The following is a 19,538-nucleotide window of genomic DNA, read 5'->3' on the forward strand; positions in this document are numbered from 1 at the left end:
AGTGACCTGGTGATTAACATACTGCCATGGGGCAAGGGCGAGAGGGGGAAGGGGAGTGATGTAGATATGAATAAGGACACACCTGAATCCAGTTTTCACACTTGCTCAACTAGTCTAACCACTATACTAGCCTCCCAGTCATAAGCAACCCATTTTTGAGTAACAGTGTCTGTTGCTAATCTAACTTAAAAAAATATATATATATCCACATATTCCTATTGGATCAGTCCCTCATGAAACTTGGACGACACCTTGACTCTTTTCTGGTTGGCATATGTTTCTACTTACACATGCCAAATGCTGCAAACGCTATGAAATCTTTCAGATAAGTCAGAATATGCCTACGGAGCTGAAATATCTCCACAGTTATGCAGCTGCTGAACAAGACTGGTTGGATTTTTACTACTGCCAGTCTTCAGTGAACCATGCCTTAGGTTCAAATATAAATACTTATATGTGATATTAAATCTGCATATTCTATGTAACATTGATTTTAAGAAATATTCACTGTGAGAAAAACTAAATATGGATACATGCTCTGCTGATCAGTGCCTCGAGTTGTGATCTAAGCTTACATTCACCACCTCTAATAGTGTTCAAGAACTTTTATTTAGTAGGTAAATGTACTAGGCAATGTGAGCAAAGCAAGTAAGTGAATATTCTTCTTCCTTTCTTCCATGGAGAGATTGCTCATGTATTACAAGAGTGCTAAGTGGACTGTCATTGGACATTAACAATAAAATTACCATGTCAATCATGATTTGGTAATTTCATTTATTTTAGAAAATTTAATCTAGTTGGAAATTAAGATAGATACGATTTTGTGTTAATTTGATTGTCATAAATCTACATATTAGTCCTGATTATTCCAGCTGTGCCATTTTTCCACGTCCAAATTACAAAAAACTTTCAAGTATCCTGCACATCTCACTCATTTACCAAATATACAATCATCATTTAAAATATCTCTTTTCTGAATATTCAGCTAATAGCTATATTTATATTAATTATCTACACAGCCTTTTTGTATAGATACAATGTAAAGCCCTTTCTATTTATTTAATTTGCCATTGTAAAACACTTCCTCTTTCTTTCAGTTAAAGATTTTTCCCTTTTCACAGGAGCCCTTTGCAACCACAGTTTTAATTTGGTTCCCTCAAGCCTTAGAAAAGATTACTTCCCTTTCTGCCAACTGTTCCATGCTCCTGCAATGTTCTCTTCATGTTTTGCGAGCCTCCCAGATGCTTCATCTCCCCACCTCTGTAGTTTAGCAGCTCCAAATTCCATAGTGTTACTAAAAAGAAACAAAGCTGCTGACAGAAAATGCTTCAGTAAAATAAGCCACTTTGGCATCAGGTGTGAAAAAAGCAATTAAGCAATACAACCTCTACATCTGCATAATTTTTCTAATCCACAGTGTGGCAGGAACCTCAGTGCTGACTCACACTTAAAAAACAAACCCTGCAAATACAGGTTCTGACCTTGTAACAAACCCAAGCTGAAATAGCTACTTTGAAAGATATGACATTTCAACAGTTGTTCACCCCCCAAAAACAAAACCTTAGCTCCTCTGTGCTTATTCTGTCCTCTTACTGAAGCAAGGCTATACCAGGTCATAGTAAATTATACACCAAATGCTTTATCCTACTATATCCTGCTCTGCCGCTTTCTATCTCTACTTACCCTCCAGAATCCTTCCACTTCTGACCTATTACAAAGATCTTATATCCAGCTGTACTACGCTCTCAACACAAGCCAAACTAATCCACCTTCAATCTCCCAAGATTCCCTTTGACCCAGCTACTACAGAAGTGGTGGCATGAGAGCAGATATGATCTGCAGATTATCATAATACAGATTCTCTCCACAGGGCTACTGCCAAATGCCTACAGGTTGAGAGATTTCATGTGATGATAGTAGCCACGTTACTGAAGGGTGAGGTGCTTTAATTATGCCAACATTTGGATACCAAATAAGGTGCTTTCCAACTCTAAGGCAACTGTTTTAAGAAGCAAATTGCGTGCTTTAATCTACTGAATATATTAAAATGCAGAAAAATGATAAAACACAAGGGTTCATAGGAATCAAGCATGGCTTGAAAAGCATTAATAATACTGCTGTTTACAAGTGAAAAAAAAAAAAAAAAAAAGCCCTCAAGAATTCTAGCAATTTAATTCAGAATAAAACTTCAAGATTTTACTAAAAAAAATTGAAAGTTTTGAAAGGGAATTGACTAAGGAAATGATCATCTTACTCCTAAGTTAACTTAATACAACAAATGAAAATACTTGATGAAAAAAAGTTCTTAAGTTTAGAATTCATAAAAAAAATGTTCCAATGTACTGTAATTTCATATCCACTGTAGCTACACCTGGGAAAAAAACACCAAGTAGTAATATTTTATTATTATTAAGCTATGGAAAATTACAGGATAAAAAACTACCAAACTTCAAAATAAAACAGAAATCACAGATAGAAATAGTCTTCCAACTTGACAGCACTGCATAGTTCTTGGACTTTTTTTTTTTTCTTTTTTTTTTTTTTTTTTCTCAGAAGTGCTAGTTTTTATAAATATGAAAGTAAACGCACCAGCTACACTATTCTAGTATAGGTATTTAAATACTTGTGTTCTTACTAACTCAGGAGTTTAAATGAAGAGTAAGATGGAAAAATATAACAGTGATTTGGGGAAATTATTTTATTTTACCATATTATATATTTCTGAACTCCAAGCAAACATATCATGAACTGTTCAGATAAGATACTGCATTTATTTCATACTTATGAAAAAGAAAAAAAAATAATCAATGCTATTAAATAGGAATAGAATTCTGGAGCTCAAATCTGTATTTCTTCAAATAACTAAGAAGCCAAGCAAAGAAGCTACCAATAGAGCCATACCAAGGAAAAAAAAAACCAAAAAAACAAAAAACCTAAGCTCTTGGCAATTACCTTTACAATAATTTGTATTTAACTCATAACTAATGGTAAAACAATTAGTGGCTTTTCAATTTTTTCAGTATTCCAGGTATGGTCTAATACATCCAGTGCTCAGTGTAGTATTAATAAAATTATAATAGAACTTCCAACCAAAATCTATTGCTTCACATCAATTTAAAAGTTCCAATACTTGAACACAGCTAAGTTATTATAGCAATTATGCTAGTTGAAAACTCACAAGCCTGGTCCTGATTTAAAACATCCAATTGTCAAGTTCCTTAGTAACCTGCTGCATGAACTATGCCAGGGCTAGAGATGTGCAAATGCTCCCAAGGTCTATGGCTCTACAAATCCCTGGCTTGCCATTCAGCTTTCACAGTATCCATCTGTTACTCTGTTGCTACTTGCCCACTGGCATGACAGAAAGATGTTTCAATTTTATTTATTTTCTGTACTAACTGCAGAAAGCCTGAATTCCAAAATTAGAATCGCATAACCATAGAATATCCTGAGTTGGATCCGTAAGAATCGTTGATTCCAACTCCTGACTTCATGTAGAAACACTCAAAACAAACAAACAAATAAACAAACAAAAAAAACCCCACAGTCCATGTGACTGAAAGCACTGTTCAAGCATCCCTAGCACTCTAGCAGCTTGGGGCTGTGCCCACTGTCCTGGGCAGCCTGTTCCATGCCCATTACCCTCTGGTGTAGAACCTTTTGCTAACACCCAACCCGATTCTCTCCCTGACAGCTCCATGCCATTCCCTCAGGTTTTATCACTGCCACCAGAGAGCAGAGATTAGCACTGCCCCTCTGCCCCCCATTTGTGAAGAACTGTAGGCTGCCATGAGGTCTCCCCTCAGCTCCTCCACTCTGGGCTGAATAAACCAAGGAACACCAACTACTCCTCACACCTCGAGACCCCTCACCATCTTGGTAGCCACCAAGTGGAACCCAGAACTGCACGCAGTACTCAAGGTGAAGCTGCACTAGCACAGTAGAGTGGAAGAATCCTTCCTCTCAATTGGCTAGCAGTGACACACTTGAGGCAGCCCAGGATACTGTTGGTTTTCCTGGCTGCGTGGGCAAGCTGCTAACTCATGTTCAACTTGCTGATGACTAAGATCCCCAAATCTCTTCCTTCAAGGAAAAGACAAAAATAAGCCAGTCAGACAAGAGAAGTAGAAGAAAAGACTCTTTTGACTCTACTCAATGAATAATGTTCTGCAAAGTACACTTTTGAAATTACCAAATAAAAACAGGTCTACTAGGAAAAAGCCTTAATTCTGAAAGATGCAGAGCAGCTGGCTTCCTCCAGAAGTTAAGAGGTTGATCTACCTGCAGCTCACCAGAAACCAAGGACAGCATCAGTTGCAACTTTTATTATGGTGGAAAAACTAACAATTACCTGGCAGACCAAGGATAAGGAACCTTACACACCCATGCTACCTGAGTCACCAGTTCATATTTTCCATCTGACTTGAACCTACTTTTACCAACATACCCACAGTTAATGAAAGACAACAATGTCTACAGGTGAAGTATTGCGAACTTACGTCAAAACAGACATTCACTGGTAACATAGTAGAGCTTAGCTACAATGAAATAGATTCCAGTAACTATGCAATTCAAGCGAGGACTCTGAAAGACTAGTTCTCACAGTTTTATTGAGGGGGAAGAGAGATTTAAACGGCTTTAACAACTTCCACAACGTGTAGTGAGACATGACATCCGACTCCTACTTTGGAATAATACAAGTAATAAATAATTATAAATCAAGGATCGACGAAACCCTGGGTTAACGAGGAAACAGCCACTCCTCAGCCACAGAGCAGCTCACTATGGATGCAGGGGCTGTCAAGGCATATCCCAGCTCCCAGGAAGGCCACAGAAAGGAAACCCGCCTGCGCGCAGCATTACAGGCATGCGGGAGGCACCGGGGCAACACCTGCAGAACGCTCCGTACACGTAGGCACGGCTCAGCACATCCCACGTTTTGCAGCCAGTACCCACGGCAGCCGCCCCCCATCCCCTACAGCGGTGCAGCTCGACGACTCCTCTCAGGGCTGCCAGCTTCATAAAAGGAATGTGTAAAGCAGCTAGCAACGCTACCAGAAACGAGAGCCAGCCCTACCCTCCGCGGTGACTTCACAACCAGCCCTGCGGCTGTGCGCTTGCGCAAGAAAAAGCACCGCTTGACAGCGTTTCCTCCTCCTAGCAACGCCTGCCATTGGCTACCGAGCATTCCCGAGCGGCTTCGTACACCTCCGGAAAAAAAGCCGAAGAAGGGGGCGAAGGGGAGGGAGAGCAAACGGCTGGAGCGCGGCGCGGTGCATTGTGGGGCGGAAGCAGAGAGTCACCGCTCCGTTAGGGCCGCCATCTTGTCTGCGTCCGGACCTGCTGCTGTTCTCGGGGCCTGCTCGTTCTCCTCGTCGCGTGAAGCGGTAGAGAGAGTGAGGACGCGGCGCAAGGCCGGGCGGTGCTGATGCGTGCGGGGTCTCCTCGCTTCTCCCTCGGGCGCCGCTAGTAGAAGGGGCGGGAGTAGCCGGGCGGTCTCCGGCGCGGCCTTTCCTCTCGGCCAGGATGGGTCGGTCCCGCAGCCGGAGCTCGTCCCGCTCCAAGCACACCAAGAGCTCAAAGCACAACAAGAAGAATCGGAGCCGCTCGCGGTCCCGTTCTCGGGAGAAAGAGCGGGCGCGGAAGCGCTCCAAGTCACGGGAGAGCAAACGCAACCGGCGCCGCGAGTCCCGGTCCCGTTCCCGCTCCAACACGGCCCCCTCCTCCCGCCGCGATCGGGAGCGCGAACGCGAGCGCGCCTCGTCCCCGCCGGACCGCATCGATATCTTCGGGCGCACGGTGAGCAAGCGCAGCAGCTTGGACGAGAAGCAGAAGCGGGAGGAGGAGGAGAAAAAAGCAGAGTTCGAGCGGCAACGGAAAATGTGAGTGCCGGGCCTGGGTTGGGGGCTGCGGGGTGTGAGGTGGGGGGGGGGGAAATAAGGGAAGGAAGGGGATGGTCCGTGCTGCAGTGCCTTCCTCCCCTAAGCTGGAGCCGTCTGTTCTTGGCAAGAAGGCGCTGAGGCCTTGCTGAGGCCTGCTGCTGCCTGTTTCCCGCCATCCTTCCCGAAAGGTTTGTTCTCTCGGGTGCGTTGAGGCCTCCCGCTCCGAGCAGGGCCTGCTGCACTCAGCCTCCCGGTCACCCAGCAACGCATGTTGTCTGTTGTGCTGCTGCGCTGCTCTTAAACTTCGTCCTACGGTGAGGCCTCAGCGCCCGGAGGCTTTGTGCTGCGCTGCCACGCTCCGCGCCCCTCCCCTTGGCGTGGCGCTTGTTGTGCGTCGAGAGGAGGCATTCGGGGTGGCCTATCTCTGGGTCTGAAGAAATGCTGAGCAGTCACTATGGTAACTTTGGATTTTGTTGTACTGTGTATCAACAAGGGAGAGAGCGAAATCTGGAGAGTTGCTTCAAATGAAGGTCTTCCTTTTAAAGTTTTTGTTGTGGGAAATGCAGGTGTGGGTAGAGTCTGCAGATAGAAAGAGGATTCATTTTAGTAACGTTGTATTATCTTAAGATGTCTAGCAACCTTCTTAAGTTAGAAAAGAGGCCTTTCTTCAGCAAGGGGATGTAGCAGTTAGGCTAAAGTTATTCAGCTTTGGATGCTACCCTCAGTAGTCAAAGGGCTCAACTGAAGTAGCATTTGTTTGTACGTGTGAGGCCAGCAAGTTCTGATAATTCTTAGGTGAAGCTTTAAGTTTCTGTTCAACTGTGTTGTTCTGATGAAACTTATTTTGTAATTCAGAAGGTCAGAGTTGTCACCTTCAATTTTATTTTTCATCTTCGTTTACTTCAGAATTTGGCAATGGTGTCATGCAGACGTGTAGAAATGTTAAGGGCTCTTTGAGTTGTTGACCCTACCTTTGCAGTTCAGAATTTTCTTTGGTACCTAAGTTAATAACAGGTATTTTCTGCACCTCTGGAATGAAGAATTGGCATGCACGTAATTATTTGGGAATACAGTGAATAATATATCTTGGTATTCCTTTAGATGCGCCTTATTTCATGGACATACCTTATTTCATATGTGTTCTTTTAAATAAATTGCTTTAAAAATATTATTTAAATAGTTTCAAAGACTACTAAATAAATAACAAAATAAATGCTGTCTAACTTAAAATATTAAACAGTTTTAGTCTTGGTTATTAACTTTACTGTCAATCTGTGTCCAGAATTCAGAAGGTGAAAGAGAGAATCAGTTCAAGTAGTTGAAAATGAAGTATTAATAATATTTTTAAAAACATGTTTAAAATATTTGACTTTTGTGTGGATCACACTCACTGAAAGCAGCCCAATCTGTAGCTCATTAAGTAAAATTTGATGTACCAACACGCATGTCAAGTCTTTTTTTTTCTGCACTAAGTTATCTGTGCGAGTTAGGAAACTTTGTAATTTGAAGATACTCCTGAACTCCATGTAGGAAGAATGTGATGTTTGGTTGGTACAGACAACAGAATAATAAACTTGTGAGCAAGAAGAAGTGTTGGAAAATATTAGACTGTTGATACTCCCAGAACGCACTTCATGTTTCAAAAAGATCAAGCAGTAAATCTCAACGTGGCATAAACCTATGTTATTTGTGTAAGACATCCCTAATTTGTATTTTACATAGTCATGTTTGGGAAGAAAAAATACTTGCTGACCGAATTAACTAGTGGAAAGATCATATGTGGAAAATGACTTTTTGTGTCTATTCAAATCTTAATACGTACCATGACTTTTGCTTTTAATATAGAAAACTGGAATCAGTTTTCTATTTAATAAAAAAAATGGCAGCCATGTATAATTGGTGGGTTGTCTCTCTGCCTCTCCCCCCACCCTTAGAAGTCTGTCTATTGCTAAGCATATTTTGCATATTTGCTAGAACTGGACTTCAGGAAATAAATGGAAGATACTAAAATTATTTTCACTTGAATGACTTTTCTGTTTATGTGGAGTTGTTGCTCAGAGTGACATCTGTATGTAAAATACTATAAGCACTTGTGATTAAAAAAAAAAAAAAATAGTTGATGTCAACTAGATTGAGGTTTACATCCGTGTTTTTAATTCGCCTTCCCTGAGATATCCAATCAATGATTGGATATAATTATCAGTAGGCACAAAGCAGTCTCCTACTAAACAAATGGTGAGAATAAATTTTGACTTTATTCTGCTTTACTTCTTTCTGCTTCCAGTGTTTGAAGAAATCTGGTCACGTATACAGAACAATTATTATAAATGTATAACACTATTATGCCTGTGCTTATGGAAAGATGCCTATGTGAGAAGATGTATTTGCTTAGTTAGCTTAATGGAATACAAATGGGATCTGTAGAGGCGATAAGGATAAAATGTGTGTATGGTGTTTGTGTACATCATCAGTTTCTGAGGACATTTGAAAACTTGTTTCAGGCATGAATCGGGGGGTTTTCCTATAGCTGTATACTGTCTTTATTCAGTTAGGTAACTTTCATTGTAGATTTCCCTAACGTTAAAAGTAAAGCTAAAATAGTTGAATAAAGCACTTGAATGTGAGCTTTCTGAAAAATGAATTTCTGTAGAATAGAGCCTCTTGTGTGTCGTTATAAGATTCATTATGGAAAGAATAGTCCAAAGAGGGAATGAAAGTTTGAAAAAATAAAGCATTATTTAGTATATAAAGAGTATTAAAAAAAAAAAGTGAAACTTTTGAGCCTTTCTCCAACTTTTATAAAAGAAAAAGGGACCGTAAGTTGGAGTAGAAGTATTAACAAAATGGTGTTGGTGCATTTTTCTGTATATTTATGTAGAGTTTTTATTTTTTTTTTTGTTTATTTATTTATTTTTTAAAAATAAATCACCTCGTGAAATTTTGTACTGCTTTTGAAAAAGCTAATGCTGTCCTGATTTGTCACTGGAAAAAAAGTAGTAGAAATCTTGTATTCTTGGTCTGAATGTCTAAGTTGGAGTTTCCTGAACTTTTTAATATACTTCATTCAGAATACTTTCGTTAAGAGGATACATGAGCCAGGGGAATCTGGTTGCTTTTGAACCTGATATTTTAGATGAGTATCTAGATTACAATTTTGTGTGCCTCAGGTTTTGGGTGATCCTGTGTGAAGTTAGGAGTTGGTCCTCATGGTCCTTATGAGTCCCTTCCAACTCTAGATATTCCATGAATAAATAAGGTAGGAAAATGTTAGCATTACAAAAATTAGAGAGTATTAGAATGTTAAAACAATTTGATGTTATTCTGAATGATGGCTTTCTGGTGCTGTCAGACCAGAAGATAAGTTTGTGTGTTTTTTTACATGGAGTACTTAAAATGGAAGTTCAGTTTCAAGGTAAAAAAAACAAAAAAACAAAACAAGACAAAAAACAGCCTTTTCTTAAAGACTGTAAGAATCCTAAAGAAATAACACTGTATAAAGTATGGCTATACAATATTCACTTTGTGTTAGAACAAAAAAAAATAGTGTAGTTAACTCTTGGGTATCTAATTATCATACGTAATTGGTTACTACCTAGAAGGTTTTCTATCATCATTTGGTAATAAACCTGGGAATTGACTTAATCATTTTGATGTTTTTTTTTTTTTTTTTTTCCCAACTTTTTTTTATGAAAACTTAAATACTGTTCAGGCTAAGTAGTAATGCTGCCTCCAAACAGAAGTAAAAGGTGACATTTGAAAATACTTCCAAAAATCAGAACATGGAAATCTGTAACAGCTATAAGAATTTATTTCATAGAATTACCTGAGTTGAAAAGGACCACAATGATCATGTAGTTTCAACCCCCTGCTATGTGCAGGGTCACCAACCTCCAGACCAGGCTGCCCAGAGCCACATCCAGCCTGGCCTTGAATGCCTCCAGGGATGGGGCATCCACAACCTCCTTGGGCAACCCGTTCCAGTGTGTCACCCACCACTCTCTGGGTGAACAACTTACTCCTAATATCTAACCTAAACCTCTCCTGCCTCAGTGTAAGACCACTCCCCCTTGTCCTGTCTCTATCCACCCTTGTGAACTTATGTTCCTCCTCCTGTTTATACGTTCCTTTCACAGAATCACAGAATCACACGGGTTGGAAGGGACCTCAAGGATCATGTAGTTCCAACCCCCCTGCCTGGCAGGGCCACCAAACATACACATTTAGATCAGGTTGCCCAGGACCCTGTCCAACCTGGCTTTGAACACGTCCAAGGACGGGGCATCCACAACCTCCCTGGGCAGCCCGTTCCAGGGCCTAACCACTCTCCTTGTAAAGAACTTCCCCCTAACATCCAACCTAAATCTTCCCTCCTTCAACTTGGATCCATTTCCCCTAGTCCTGCTGTTGTCAGCCCTTTTGAAGAGTTTACTCCCCTCCTGGGTGTAGGTTCCCTTCAGGTATTGATAGGCTGCAATGAGGTCACCCCGCAGCCTTCTTTCCTCCAGGCTGAACAAGCCCAACTCCCTCAGCCTGTCCTCATAGGGGAGGTGCTCCAGCCCCCTGATCATCTTAGTCGCCCTCCTCTGGACCCTTTCCAAAATCTCAATGTCTTTCTTGTACTGAGGGCTCCACACCTGGACACAGTACTCCAGATGGGGCCTCACAAGGGCCGAGTAGAGAGGGACAATTACTTCCCTGTCCCTGCTGACCACCTCTCTCCTGATGGAGCCCAGGATCCCATTTGCCTTTCGAGCTGCCAGAGCGCGCTGCTGGCTCATATTCAGTCTCTTGTCCATCAGGACCCCCAGGTCCTTCTCTGCCGAGCTGCTCTCAAGGACCACTCCTCCCAGCCTGTACGGGTGCCTGGGGTTCTTCTGGCCCAAATGCAAAACCTTGCACTTTGCCGTGTTGAACCTCATTAGGTTCACCCGAGCCCAGCTTTCCAGCCTGTCGAGGTCCCTCTGAAAAATACCTTTCAAGTATTGGAAGGCCGCAGTGAGGTCTCCCTGGAGGCTTCTCTTCTCCAAGCTAAACAAGCCCAGTTCCCTCAACCTTTCCTCATAGGAGAGGTGCTCCAGCCCTCTGATCATCTTAGCGGTCCTTCTCTGGACCCATTCAACGAGCTCCGTGTCTTTCTTGTGCTGCAGGCTCAGGCTTGGATGCAGTACCTCAGATGGGGCTGTATTTGGCATACTGTATTTTTGACAGTTATGGTGGGAAGCAAAGGAGAGCTAAAGAATTTGAAATTTGATGTTAAATGGTGATGTTATTGGTGTTGAATTTCATGTTAAATTGGTGTTAAACACAATAAATTCTTACTAAAATATTAGATTTATAGCTTGTATTGCTTCTGTTTAGTTTGTTGCCAAATTAGTCTGTTTTGTTTGATAGTGATTTGGAGACGAGTCTTCCCAGGGTCAGATTGCCTTACTTTGTATAAAACTAAGGGTGAAAGATGACCAAGCTTTGATGAGAGGTGACGTTTTTTTGTGTGTGTGTGTGAAATGATGCTTTTTTGCGTTAAGAAGTACTTGATTAAGCTGAGAGAAGCTTAATGTCTTGAGATACAAAGAGCTGCTAACTATGATGTGGTCTTAACAGTCCTTATGGTTGCCTGAATGTTCATTTCAATGCACCTTTCAATGTAGGTGCACTGAATGTAATGTAGGTGCATTCAGTGTTGAAATTATTGAAATATCTGGCCTATACACATAGCTGTGTGTATAGCATAAAACTATTAAAAGTTGATTCAGTAGTGTGGTTGATGCTTTGTATGTATGAATTGGTGCAACCATTTTTATTGATTTTAAAGTTTATCTTCACATTTGCATTTTCTAGTCGTCAACAAGAAATCGAAGAGAAACTCATAGAGGAAGAAACTGCTCGAAGAGTGGAAGAGCTTGTGGCTAAAAGAGTGGAAGAAGAGTTGGAGAAACGGAAGGATGAGATTGAGCGGGAGGTTCTCCGCAGGGTGGAGGAGGCTAAGCGCATCATGGAAAAACAGTTGCTCGAAGAACTCGAGCGACAGCGACAAGCTGAACTTGCAGCACAAAAAGCCAGAGAGGTAACGCTCGGTCGTTTGGAAAGTAGAGACAGTCCATGGCAAAACTTTCAGTGTCGGTTTGTGCCTCCTGTTCGGTTCAGAAAGAGATGGAATGCAACAAATCTAATTCCCTTCTCGTATAAACTTGCATTGCTGCGAAACTTAATTTTTAGCCTATTCAGAGGAGCTCACTGATACTTAAACAGTTATTCTCCTAAAACCTGAACAAGGATACTTGATTTTTAATGGAACTGACCTACATATTTCAGTATTGTTTGAAACTTTTGCCATGGCTGCAGGATTTATCAGCGGTCCTTTCTTTTCTGGGGAAGGGTATTAAAAAATCTGTAATTGTGTATCCTTCATTTGTTTCATTTTGTTTACCTAGACTGTAAGAGGCTTTTGCCTTCAGTCAGGCAAAGAGCAGGGTCCAGCACTGAGCTGCAGTACCTGTCTTTAACAAATAGGTTTCTTACTCTTCTTTTGAGACATTTTCTTTGAGCGTACATTGGACTAATGCTGGGACTTCGAGCATAAGCCCATCCACGTCTTCATGAAGGATCTATGTCCAAATCATTATATCCACTTTTAATAATTACTAACAATTCCTTTTTTCCCTAGAAGTTAATGAAAGAGCAGATTGCCCTTGTCTGAAGTCAAGTCAAGCTGAACATGTGACTTGGGTTTTTTTTTTTGTTGGTTTTTTGTTGGTTTTTTTTTTTTTTTTTTTTTTTTTTGAATCAGCAGCTGGAGCAGAAGCTGAAAATGTCTTTCTGTGAGACAGTAATTTGCTACTAAGGGCTTTGCCTGCCTGCACCAATCATTCCAGGATCCAGAAATGTTAGGACAAATTTTAAATTTTGAAGAAAATTTGCGCTAAGCAGTCATGAGTATCAAATCTTTTTTTCCCTTTGCACCTTCTTTACTGTTTATCTTAAATTAATACTTTGATTGGCTTAAAAAAGGAAATACAGTGGTGTTGAAGCTTTACCTTCATACTAAATATGACTTGTCTGTCACAAGCATCTTTAAAATTTAAAACAAAAAAAGTCTGAGTTATAACAAGTACTAGGGATATTAAATTATACTTGTTCTGTGAATCCAGACCTTACCTATAAAGGAATTGAAGTTGAATTTAGATGTGTATGCTCAGCAAATGCTTTGTACAGGTTTTTATTTAATCGTATTTATGACTTTTTTAAAAAGTATTTTTGTTACATTCAACGTGATGCAGAGAAGCCCCGTCAGTTCTTTGCAGTGCAGAATAAACGTCTATGCCTGGAGTGGAGTGTGCTAGCTAGTAGCTGGTTACTAGTCATAGTAAGAAGTTTTCTCTTCGTATGCTTGCTTTGTTCATATTAACTTTTTTTTCTTACACAGACACAAACCTCTGGCTTACTTTTAAGTCTTCCAAATATTAAAATAATTTGAATATATATTATGTGAACTGAAACACCTCAAAATCTTTCACGCAGTCTTCATATTTATGGGTTGCATAACAGAGTTCCATAAAATTCACCAAGAAAACAACAGTTACAAGGCTTTATTTCCTGATCTTGCCTTCCCTGGATTCCAGAATTCCAAGTTCAGACTGCTAATGACAGTTTCAACTGTCTTAAAATTGTCAAAATATTGAATGTAAAGTCCATTCTCCCTATGAAGGAAGCCCATAGCTCCACGAAGTATTGGATTACCATTTGTATTTTCCACTAACAGTAAATGTATTTTTCTTATTAATTGTTTGCCTTAGGAATGATTTACATATTTTTGTTCCTTCCTATCATAAACATCTGCATTCCTCAGCTCAGCCTTCCTTGTATGTTGTTTCTTTATAAATGGTTGAGCTGCTGATGCAGGTATTGCCAAGCTAACAGTACAAATCATTTTAAAGAGGAAGCTGGCGCGTATGGCAGCCGAGGAGCACACTCTGCAGGACACTGGACAAGACAGTAAATATTCAACTTTTAATGCTGATTAAAGGAGTATAGGTAAAGAATACGTAGGTATACTTAATTGGTGAGACAAACTATTCACTTTATTTATATTTTATATATTACTTTTAATTTGGTAAATACTTTCCAGTTTTTGTAGTTGTCCTTGTTGATTTGTGTGATATTAAAGTTGTAGTAATAAATTGTCAGGATTCTGTGATTAGGGAGGGTTTAGTTGGTTGCTGTTTGGACTGGGCGGGATGATATAAATTTAGTATTAGAGATGAGACCGATTTTTAGTGGCTGCACAATTTACCGTTGTGAGACAAAATAGGTGGCTGTAAAGCTACCACTTTAAGTCAGTTCACAAAAGAATTCTGAGAAAGATTAGTGAAAGTGCAGAGATGAATGTTTTACTTTACTAACATCTTACCCTGTCCTCCCCTTTAGGAAGAAGAGCGTGCAAAGCGTGAGGAACTAGAGCGAATACTAGAAGAGAATAATCGAAAAATTGCGGAAGCACAAGCTAAACTGGTATGTAAAGATGTAGTTAACAGTTTTGTAGGGGAATACAGGTCCCTCTGCCTGATTTGCAACAGTATTAAAATAAGCAAATCCATGCTTTTTAGAATTTAACTTGCCTGTTGCTGGTTATGTCAGCAGTACCGTTGCTCTCCTTCCCTCAAGCATAACTAACCAGATTTTTAGCAATAGCAGGAGTCTGAAAAAATTGCTCTCGTGCTTTGTTAATTTAGAGCAGAATTGCTACCTCTAGAATTAAATATGTTTTTGTATCTCACAGGAAAGGATGAAGTAAGTTAGCAAAGACATTCCACTTGCAAAAGAAATGACTTAGTTTTTCTCACTGAGTGGGACAGGTGTAAACTGGATTTGAGACTTTTATAATATTGATGCACGGTTGTTGAGCGGGACTTTGAGTAGAAGTTTAAGACTTGAAAGTTATAAAAGTCAATTATGTTGATATGCAAACTGATTTTAAACAAGTTCTTGCCTCGTGATAATGTTCAGAGCAGCTTAGCTGTTTCTAGTCACCTCATGATAAAATTTAAGTTGTTAAATGGTGCAATGAACAAAATAAGCACCTCTTAGGAGACTATAGGAAGAGTTGTAAGGATTGTAATTCAGTGTAAGGACAGATTTGTTAAAAGTGTTAAAAATCAAGTAGAAATTGCTTTGAATTAGGAGGGCCTTGGAGATGGGAGATCTTTGAAGGTCTCAACATTTCATTATCATTTCATTATATATTTTATCTGATGTGACGTGTCAAGCAAATTTCTCTATACACTGACTTCCTTAATTAACATGTAATACGTTGTTTGCAAAACAGTGCTGAAAAATATTTTGAGTAAGCATTCAAGATTCTGATATGTTGGCTGTAAATCTGTTTTTTAAAAAAAAAGGTTTTGGCTCTTCTGCATTTATTTAATGTCACCATTTTTTAAATAGTTCATAGAAACTGACTGGCATCTAGCTCAGGTAGGTGCTTGCACCAATATGTGGAATTGGTTGCAGGCTTTTAAATTGCTTTTATGACTGCTAAATATGTTGGCCTAAATTCTGCCATTTTCATACATAGGCTGAAGAACAATTGAAAATTGTTGAAGAACAAAGAAAGATTCATGAGGAGAGGATGAAACTAGAACAAGAGAGGCAACGTCAGCAAAAGGAAGAGCAAAAAATTATCTTGGGCAAAGGAAAGTCTAGGCCAAAACTGTCCTTCTCACTAAAGAGCCAAGATTAAAATGCTACTCTGAACTCTTACAAGAAGAAAAAAAAAAAACATTTAAAAAAACAAAACAACAACAAAAAAACACCACCAACAAAAAAACTTTGTATGGTAGCTTCATGTTGAAGTGTTTGTTTTTTTTTCTCTCAATTTTTTTTGTCTTTTTTTTTTTTTTTTTTTTGAAATCTGGAAAGTTAGCTTGTTCTAATAGGGGCTGTGCTCTGCAATTCTTAATTTTTTTTTAAAACTCCATTAAGGTAAACCCTTATCAGATCATTGTTGCCTTTTAGAGAACAGTTCTCATAGGTTTGTTTCTGTATTAGTGGTCTGAAGCACATCAGGTCACTGTGAATTGCGAATGATCTGATAAGGTTTTACGGACCTACTGATCAGAGTTTGACTCTGATAATTGACGGAACTTTATACTGGGTATTGCTGACTCTTAATTATTTTTTTTAAAAGTCAGTGAATACATGAGTAAATTGCCATGGTATTACTTGACCTCTGTGGCTTATTGTTAAATCAGTGTCCTATGATACTGTCCCATTGTTGCGCTTGATGTTCCTGATACAGGTAAGGAAATAGTTTGTCATTTCTGCTATGAATACATAGGGAGAGTTCAGTATTGTCTCTGTTAGATTTGTTTTTATTACATTGACAGCATTCAACCAGCGTTCCCATTGTGTAAATAAACCAATTTGCTGAATAAAGTGAAAGTCTTAAATTCATATGTTTAAGTAAATTTTTTTAGTACACTTATATGAACAGCTATAAGAATGACAATTCACGTTATTAAATGCAAGACTATAGTGGTATATTTTTAATTTTGCTTTAAACTATTGTGGCTTCTCCTACTTACAGTGCAAAATTACACACAGTAAAAAAATCCCTGCAGTTGTGAATGTTTTTGATGGCTGCTGCTGTTTTCATGAACGTTGGTTTTGTTGTGTTTCTTCCTTCTGACAGATACTTACTTCAGCTGTATTATCATGTTTAAACAGCTGTATGGCTTACTGCACCTACACCAGTACCTGAATATTGAATCCCCTTCAGTTTACCTCATAATATAGTATACTGCTATAAGTTAATATCATTACCGTATAATGAATCAGATCCTAAAGGATTTAGAAATTGAAAGTTTTTTTTCCCCAAAAGGAAAGCAGAAACCAAGATTCTGTTTAAACAAATTGTTTTAGCAGACTGCAAATGCAAGCTCATATACAAGATCTTGAATGTTATCCAGTATTTTGAAAAATGAAACAATAGATTGAAAATTATATTAAAAAATCCCCTTTTTGTATACAAGTCTTCTACCAGAACCTGAATTACTATAGCTTGTCCACCTCTGAAACTTCTCTCCTACCAGTATGCAACATCTGTAGTATACATAAAATGAAAGAAATCAGTAGTTGCCTGCATTTGAGCATTGCTGGATAAAGGTGGAAATAATTCCTGATATTCTCTACGGATCTGTTTCTGTAGGCTTGCCAAATGAAATGTAAAGCAAGTTGAGTGTGTCACTGACAGCAGCATTCAACATGCTTTGTATGAAACCTGGGCTTGGGGGCAGATGGATGTGTATTGCTTTGTCCACTATGTCAAGAAAAATGCAAAGACAGTAAAATATCTACACTTTAACTGTACTTAAATTTGTCTCTATATATTGTATTACAAAAGGAGGTTGAAGGTTTCTTAATGCATAAAAACAAAGGCTGAAACCAAATAAATCATGTACGTGACCTGTTGGCAGGAGCAGGCTGTATTTAAAGCTCAACTGATACCTGTATTTCTAAAACAAAACAACCCCTGTTCCCTTAAGAGAAACAAGCTATTAAAAGTGGATACTCAAACAGACCTATGCATTTTTGTTTCCTCTTCTAAAAGCAAGAAGCTACATTGTTATACGTGCAGCTGTGCTGTTAGGAATTTTTGTTTTAAGTCTATGGTTTTCCATTAAAAAGTAGTATTTGTTCTTTTTGCTTGAAATCATGTAGACTTAAACTTTGAAAGGTTATTTCTGTTCACACTTCTAGGACTACTGTGTGGACAAAATGTTTTAGTTAGAACTAATCCATTCCACAACTTCCTACCTGTGTTTCTTTGTACTCAACTAAAAAAAAAAAAAAAAAAAAAAAAAAGGTACAAACAGACAGTTTTGGGGGGTGGACAGAAGTACAGGTGGTGGGAAATGTTTTAGGTGTTAGTGTCCTGCAGACGTGGCACAGATAAGCTACATATTTGCATTGTTCTGGTGAGGGTGTTTGTTTTTGTTTTTTAGTTACTGTAGGACTTCAGGGCTGCTTTTGATTTCTAGGGAAATATGAGGGGTGCAGTTTGGGGATGGTTAAATTGACATTTGATAAGAACTTCAGATATATTTGTTTTCCTTTGATACACATCTGATATAAAGTCTGTTAATATGCAGACTCATATTTAGCTAATGATTAACCTGAGTGGGTGTCAGTCTGCATTAAGATATTAATTTACCTGGAAAACTTGCTGAAGTTGCTGCTAGAAATTGTATCAGGTGATTATTTGTTGTTATGTTACAGTTTGGAGTTTAAACTTCCATTTTTTGGCTACTAGAGCAGCTTTGTTGTGTTTTTTTTTGTGTGTGTGTGTGTGTTTTTTTTTTTCTTTTTTCCTTCTCATCTCCAGGGAGGTAAGTAAGCCATTTTCAGTAGTTGCTGCCTTGAGCAGTATTCATTTTCCATACTTGATTCTAGAGGAGATTTTACTTTTTTTTCACCTACCATCATAAAGGTCCTGGAGAATTATTTTAATATCAGGCAATGTATCCTTCTGGCAGATGCAGGAAACAGCAGAAGGTATCATAGTCCATGCTCTATTTCATAGCGGAAAGAAGTTGCTTTGGAGGTTAAACTGCCCATTGGGCTTCCCGTGTTCATTTATTATTATTTTTCTAAAAACGTGGAAGACTGAGTGCTGTGAGATGTACTGGAGAGCTGGAGTCCTAGAAGCTTCACAAGTCAGAGACTTGAGTTGCTCATACCTCTTAAGCTGCTGACTGCATACTGCGTATAGGAAAATATGCCAGTATTAGCTTAAAGTATCAATATTTCACCCATTCTCTTGTTTTAAAACAGAAGTGTACATCTTTGCTGTCTGGAGGATCGTACACCCGTCTTTCTGATGCTGTTAATGTGCTCTCTGAGTATTTCTCTGCTGCTCTTTAAGTGTACCCCAAATGTGGAGAGATCTGCTCTCAGAGTTGTTTGTGATTCGCTTCCAACTGCACAAAACGTCTTGTTAAGTGTTCTCAGAGTATTTGGGGCTGTGTACTTTGGCAAGCGGCAGTGAAATGATTAGCTGTGCTCTTGTAGAGTCTTGACTTAAGTGCAAGTTCAAGTCAAATTCAGGTTTGATAAATACTGTTCAGTTTGCACTGCACAGGTGATTTTTTATTGCCAAAGACTTTCCGATGCATACATGGTAGCAGTGCCCAGGCTCGAATAGTTTTGGACCATGAGTGAACTGAGTGGAGCTGAATCATGATTTTTTCACACATCTCTGTTTCATTTTCATGCTAGTGCCACCAAATGCATGCATGTCAGGGGTATTCTCTCTCTTGCCATCCCATCGCTTCATTAGCCAGCTGGGGAGTACTGCATCTCTCCTGACATTTCCATACTAAACAAGCTAATGTTTCCTATCATCTTTCCTGCACTGACATTTAGGCTGTGTTGGCTCAGTGGTCAGCTGTGGAAAGGGAAACATAAACCCTTACAAAAAGAGGAGTAGCGTAGTAAAGGTTTAGTCCCTGTTTCTTTCCCACCCTGTCTCTCTATGGACCACAAATAAATAAGAATTCTTACTTTCACTGAATGGCAGTGAGGGTCCATATAAAAATAAATCAGAGAACTGAAGCGCATGGTTAGAACGTACCACGTTCTTTTCCGATTTTTATTACAAGG

General features: G+C 39.3%; 1 protein-coding gene across 1 annotated transcript; it reads left to right on the top strand.

Moving 5' to 3' along the window:
* Window positions 1-4,638: 4,638 nt before the first annotated feature.
* On the top strand, window positions 4,639-16,331 carry ARGLU1 (arginine and glutamate rich 1). The gene is made up of 4 exons (XM_048958432.1): window positions 4,639-5,882; window positions 11,721-11,946; window positions 14,307-14,390; window positions 15,454-16,331. The coding sequence occupies exons 1-4, from the start codon at window positions 5,527-5,529 to the stop codon at window positions 15,616-15,618; spliced, it is 831 nt and encodes a 276-aa protein (XP_048814389.1). The 5' UTR covers window positions 4,639-5,526; the 3' UTR covers window positions 15,619-16,331.
* Window positions 16,332-19,538: the final 3,207 nt, after the last annotated feature.

The sequence above is a fragment of the Lagopus muta genome, chromosome 1 (assembly GCF_023343835.1).
Source record: "Lagopus muta isolate bLagMut1 chromosome 1, bLagMut1 primary, whole genome shotgun sequence".
In the NCBI taxonomy this organism is placed as follows: Eukaryota; Metazoa; Chordata; class Aves; order Galliformes; family Phasianidae; genus Lagopus; species Lagopus muta.

What these genes read in the sequence shown, in the direction of transcription:
- ARGLU1 (XM_048958432.1), top strand. Translation starts at nt 5,527, where the DNA reads ATGGGTCGGTCCCGCAGCCGGAGCTCGTCCCGCTCCAAGCACACCAAG. An exon ending in CAGCACAAAAAGCCAGAGAG is followed by an intron (nt 11,947 to 14,306) that starts GTAACGCTCGGT and finishes CCTCCCCTTTAG; the next exon opens with GAAGAAGAGCGTGCAAAGCG. An exon ending in CGGAAGCACAAGCTAAACTG is followed by an intron (nt 14,391 to 15,453) that starts GTATGTAAAGAT and finishes TTTCATACATAG; the next exon opens with GCTGAAGAACAATTGAAAAT.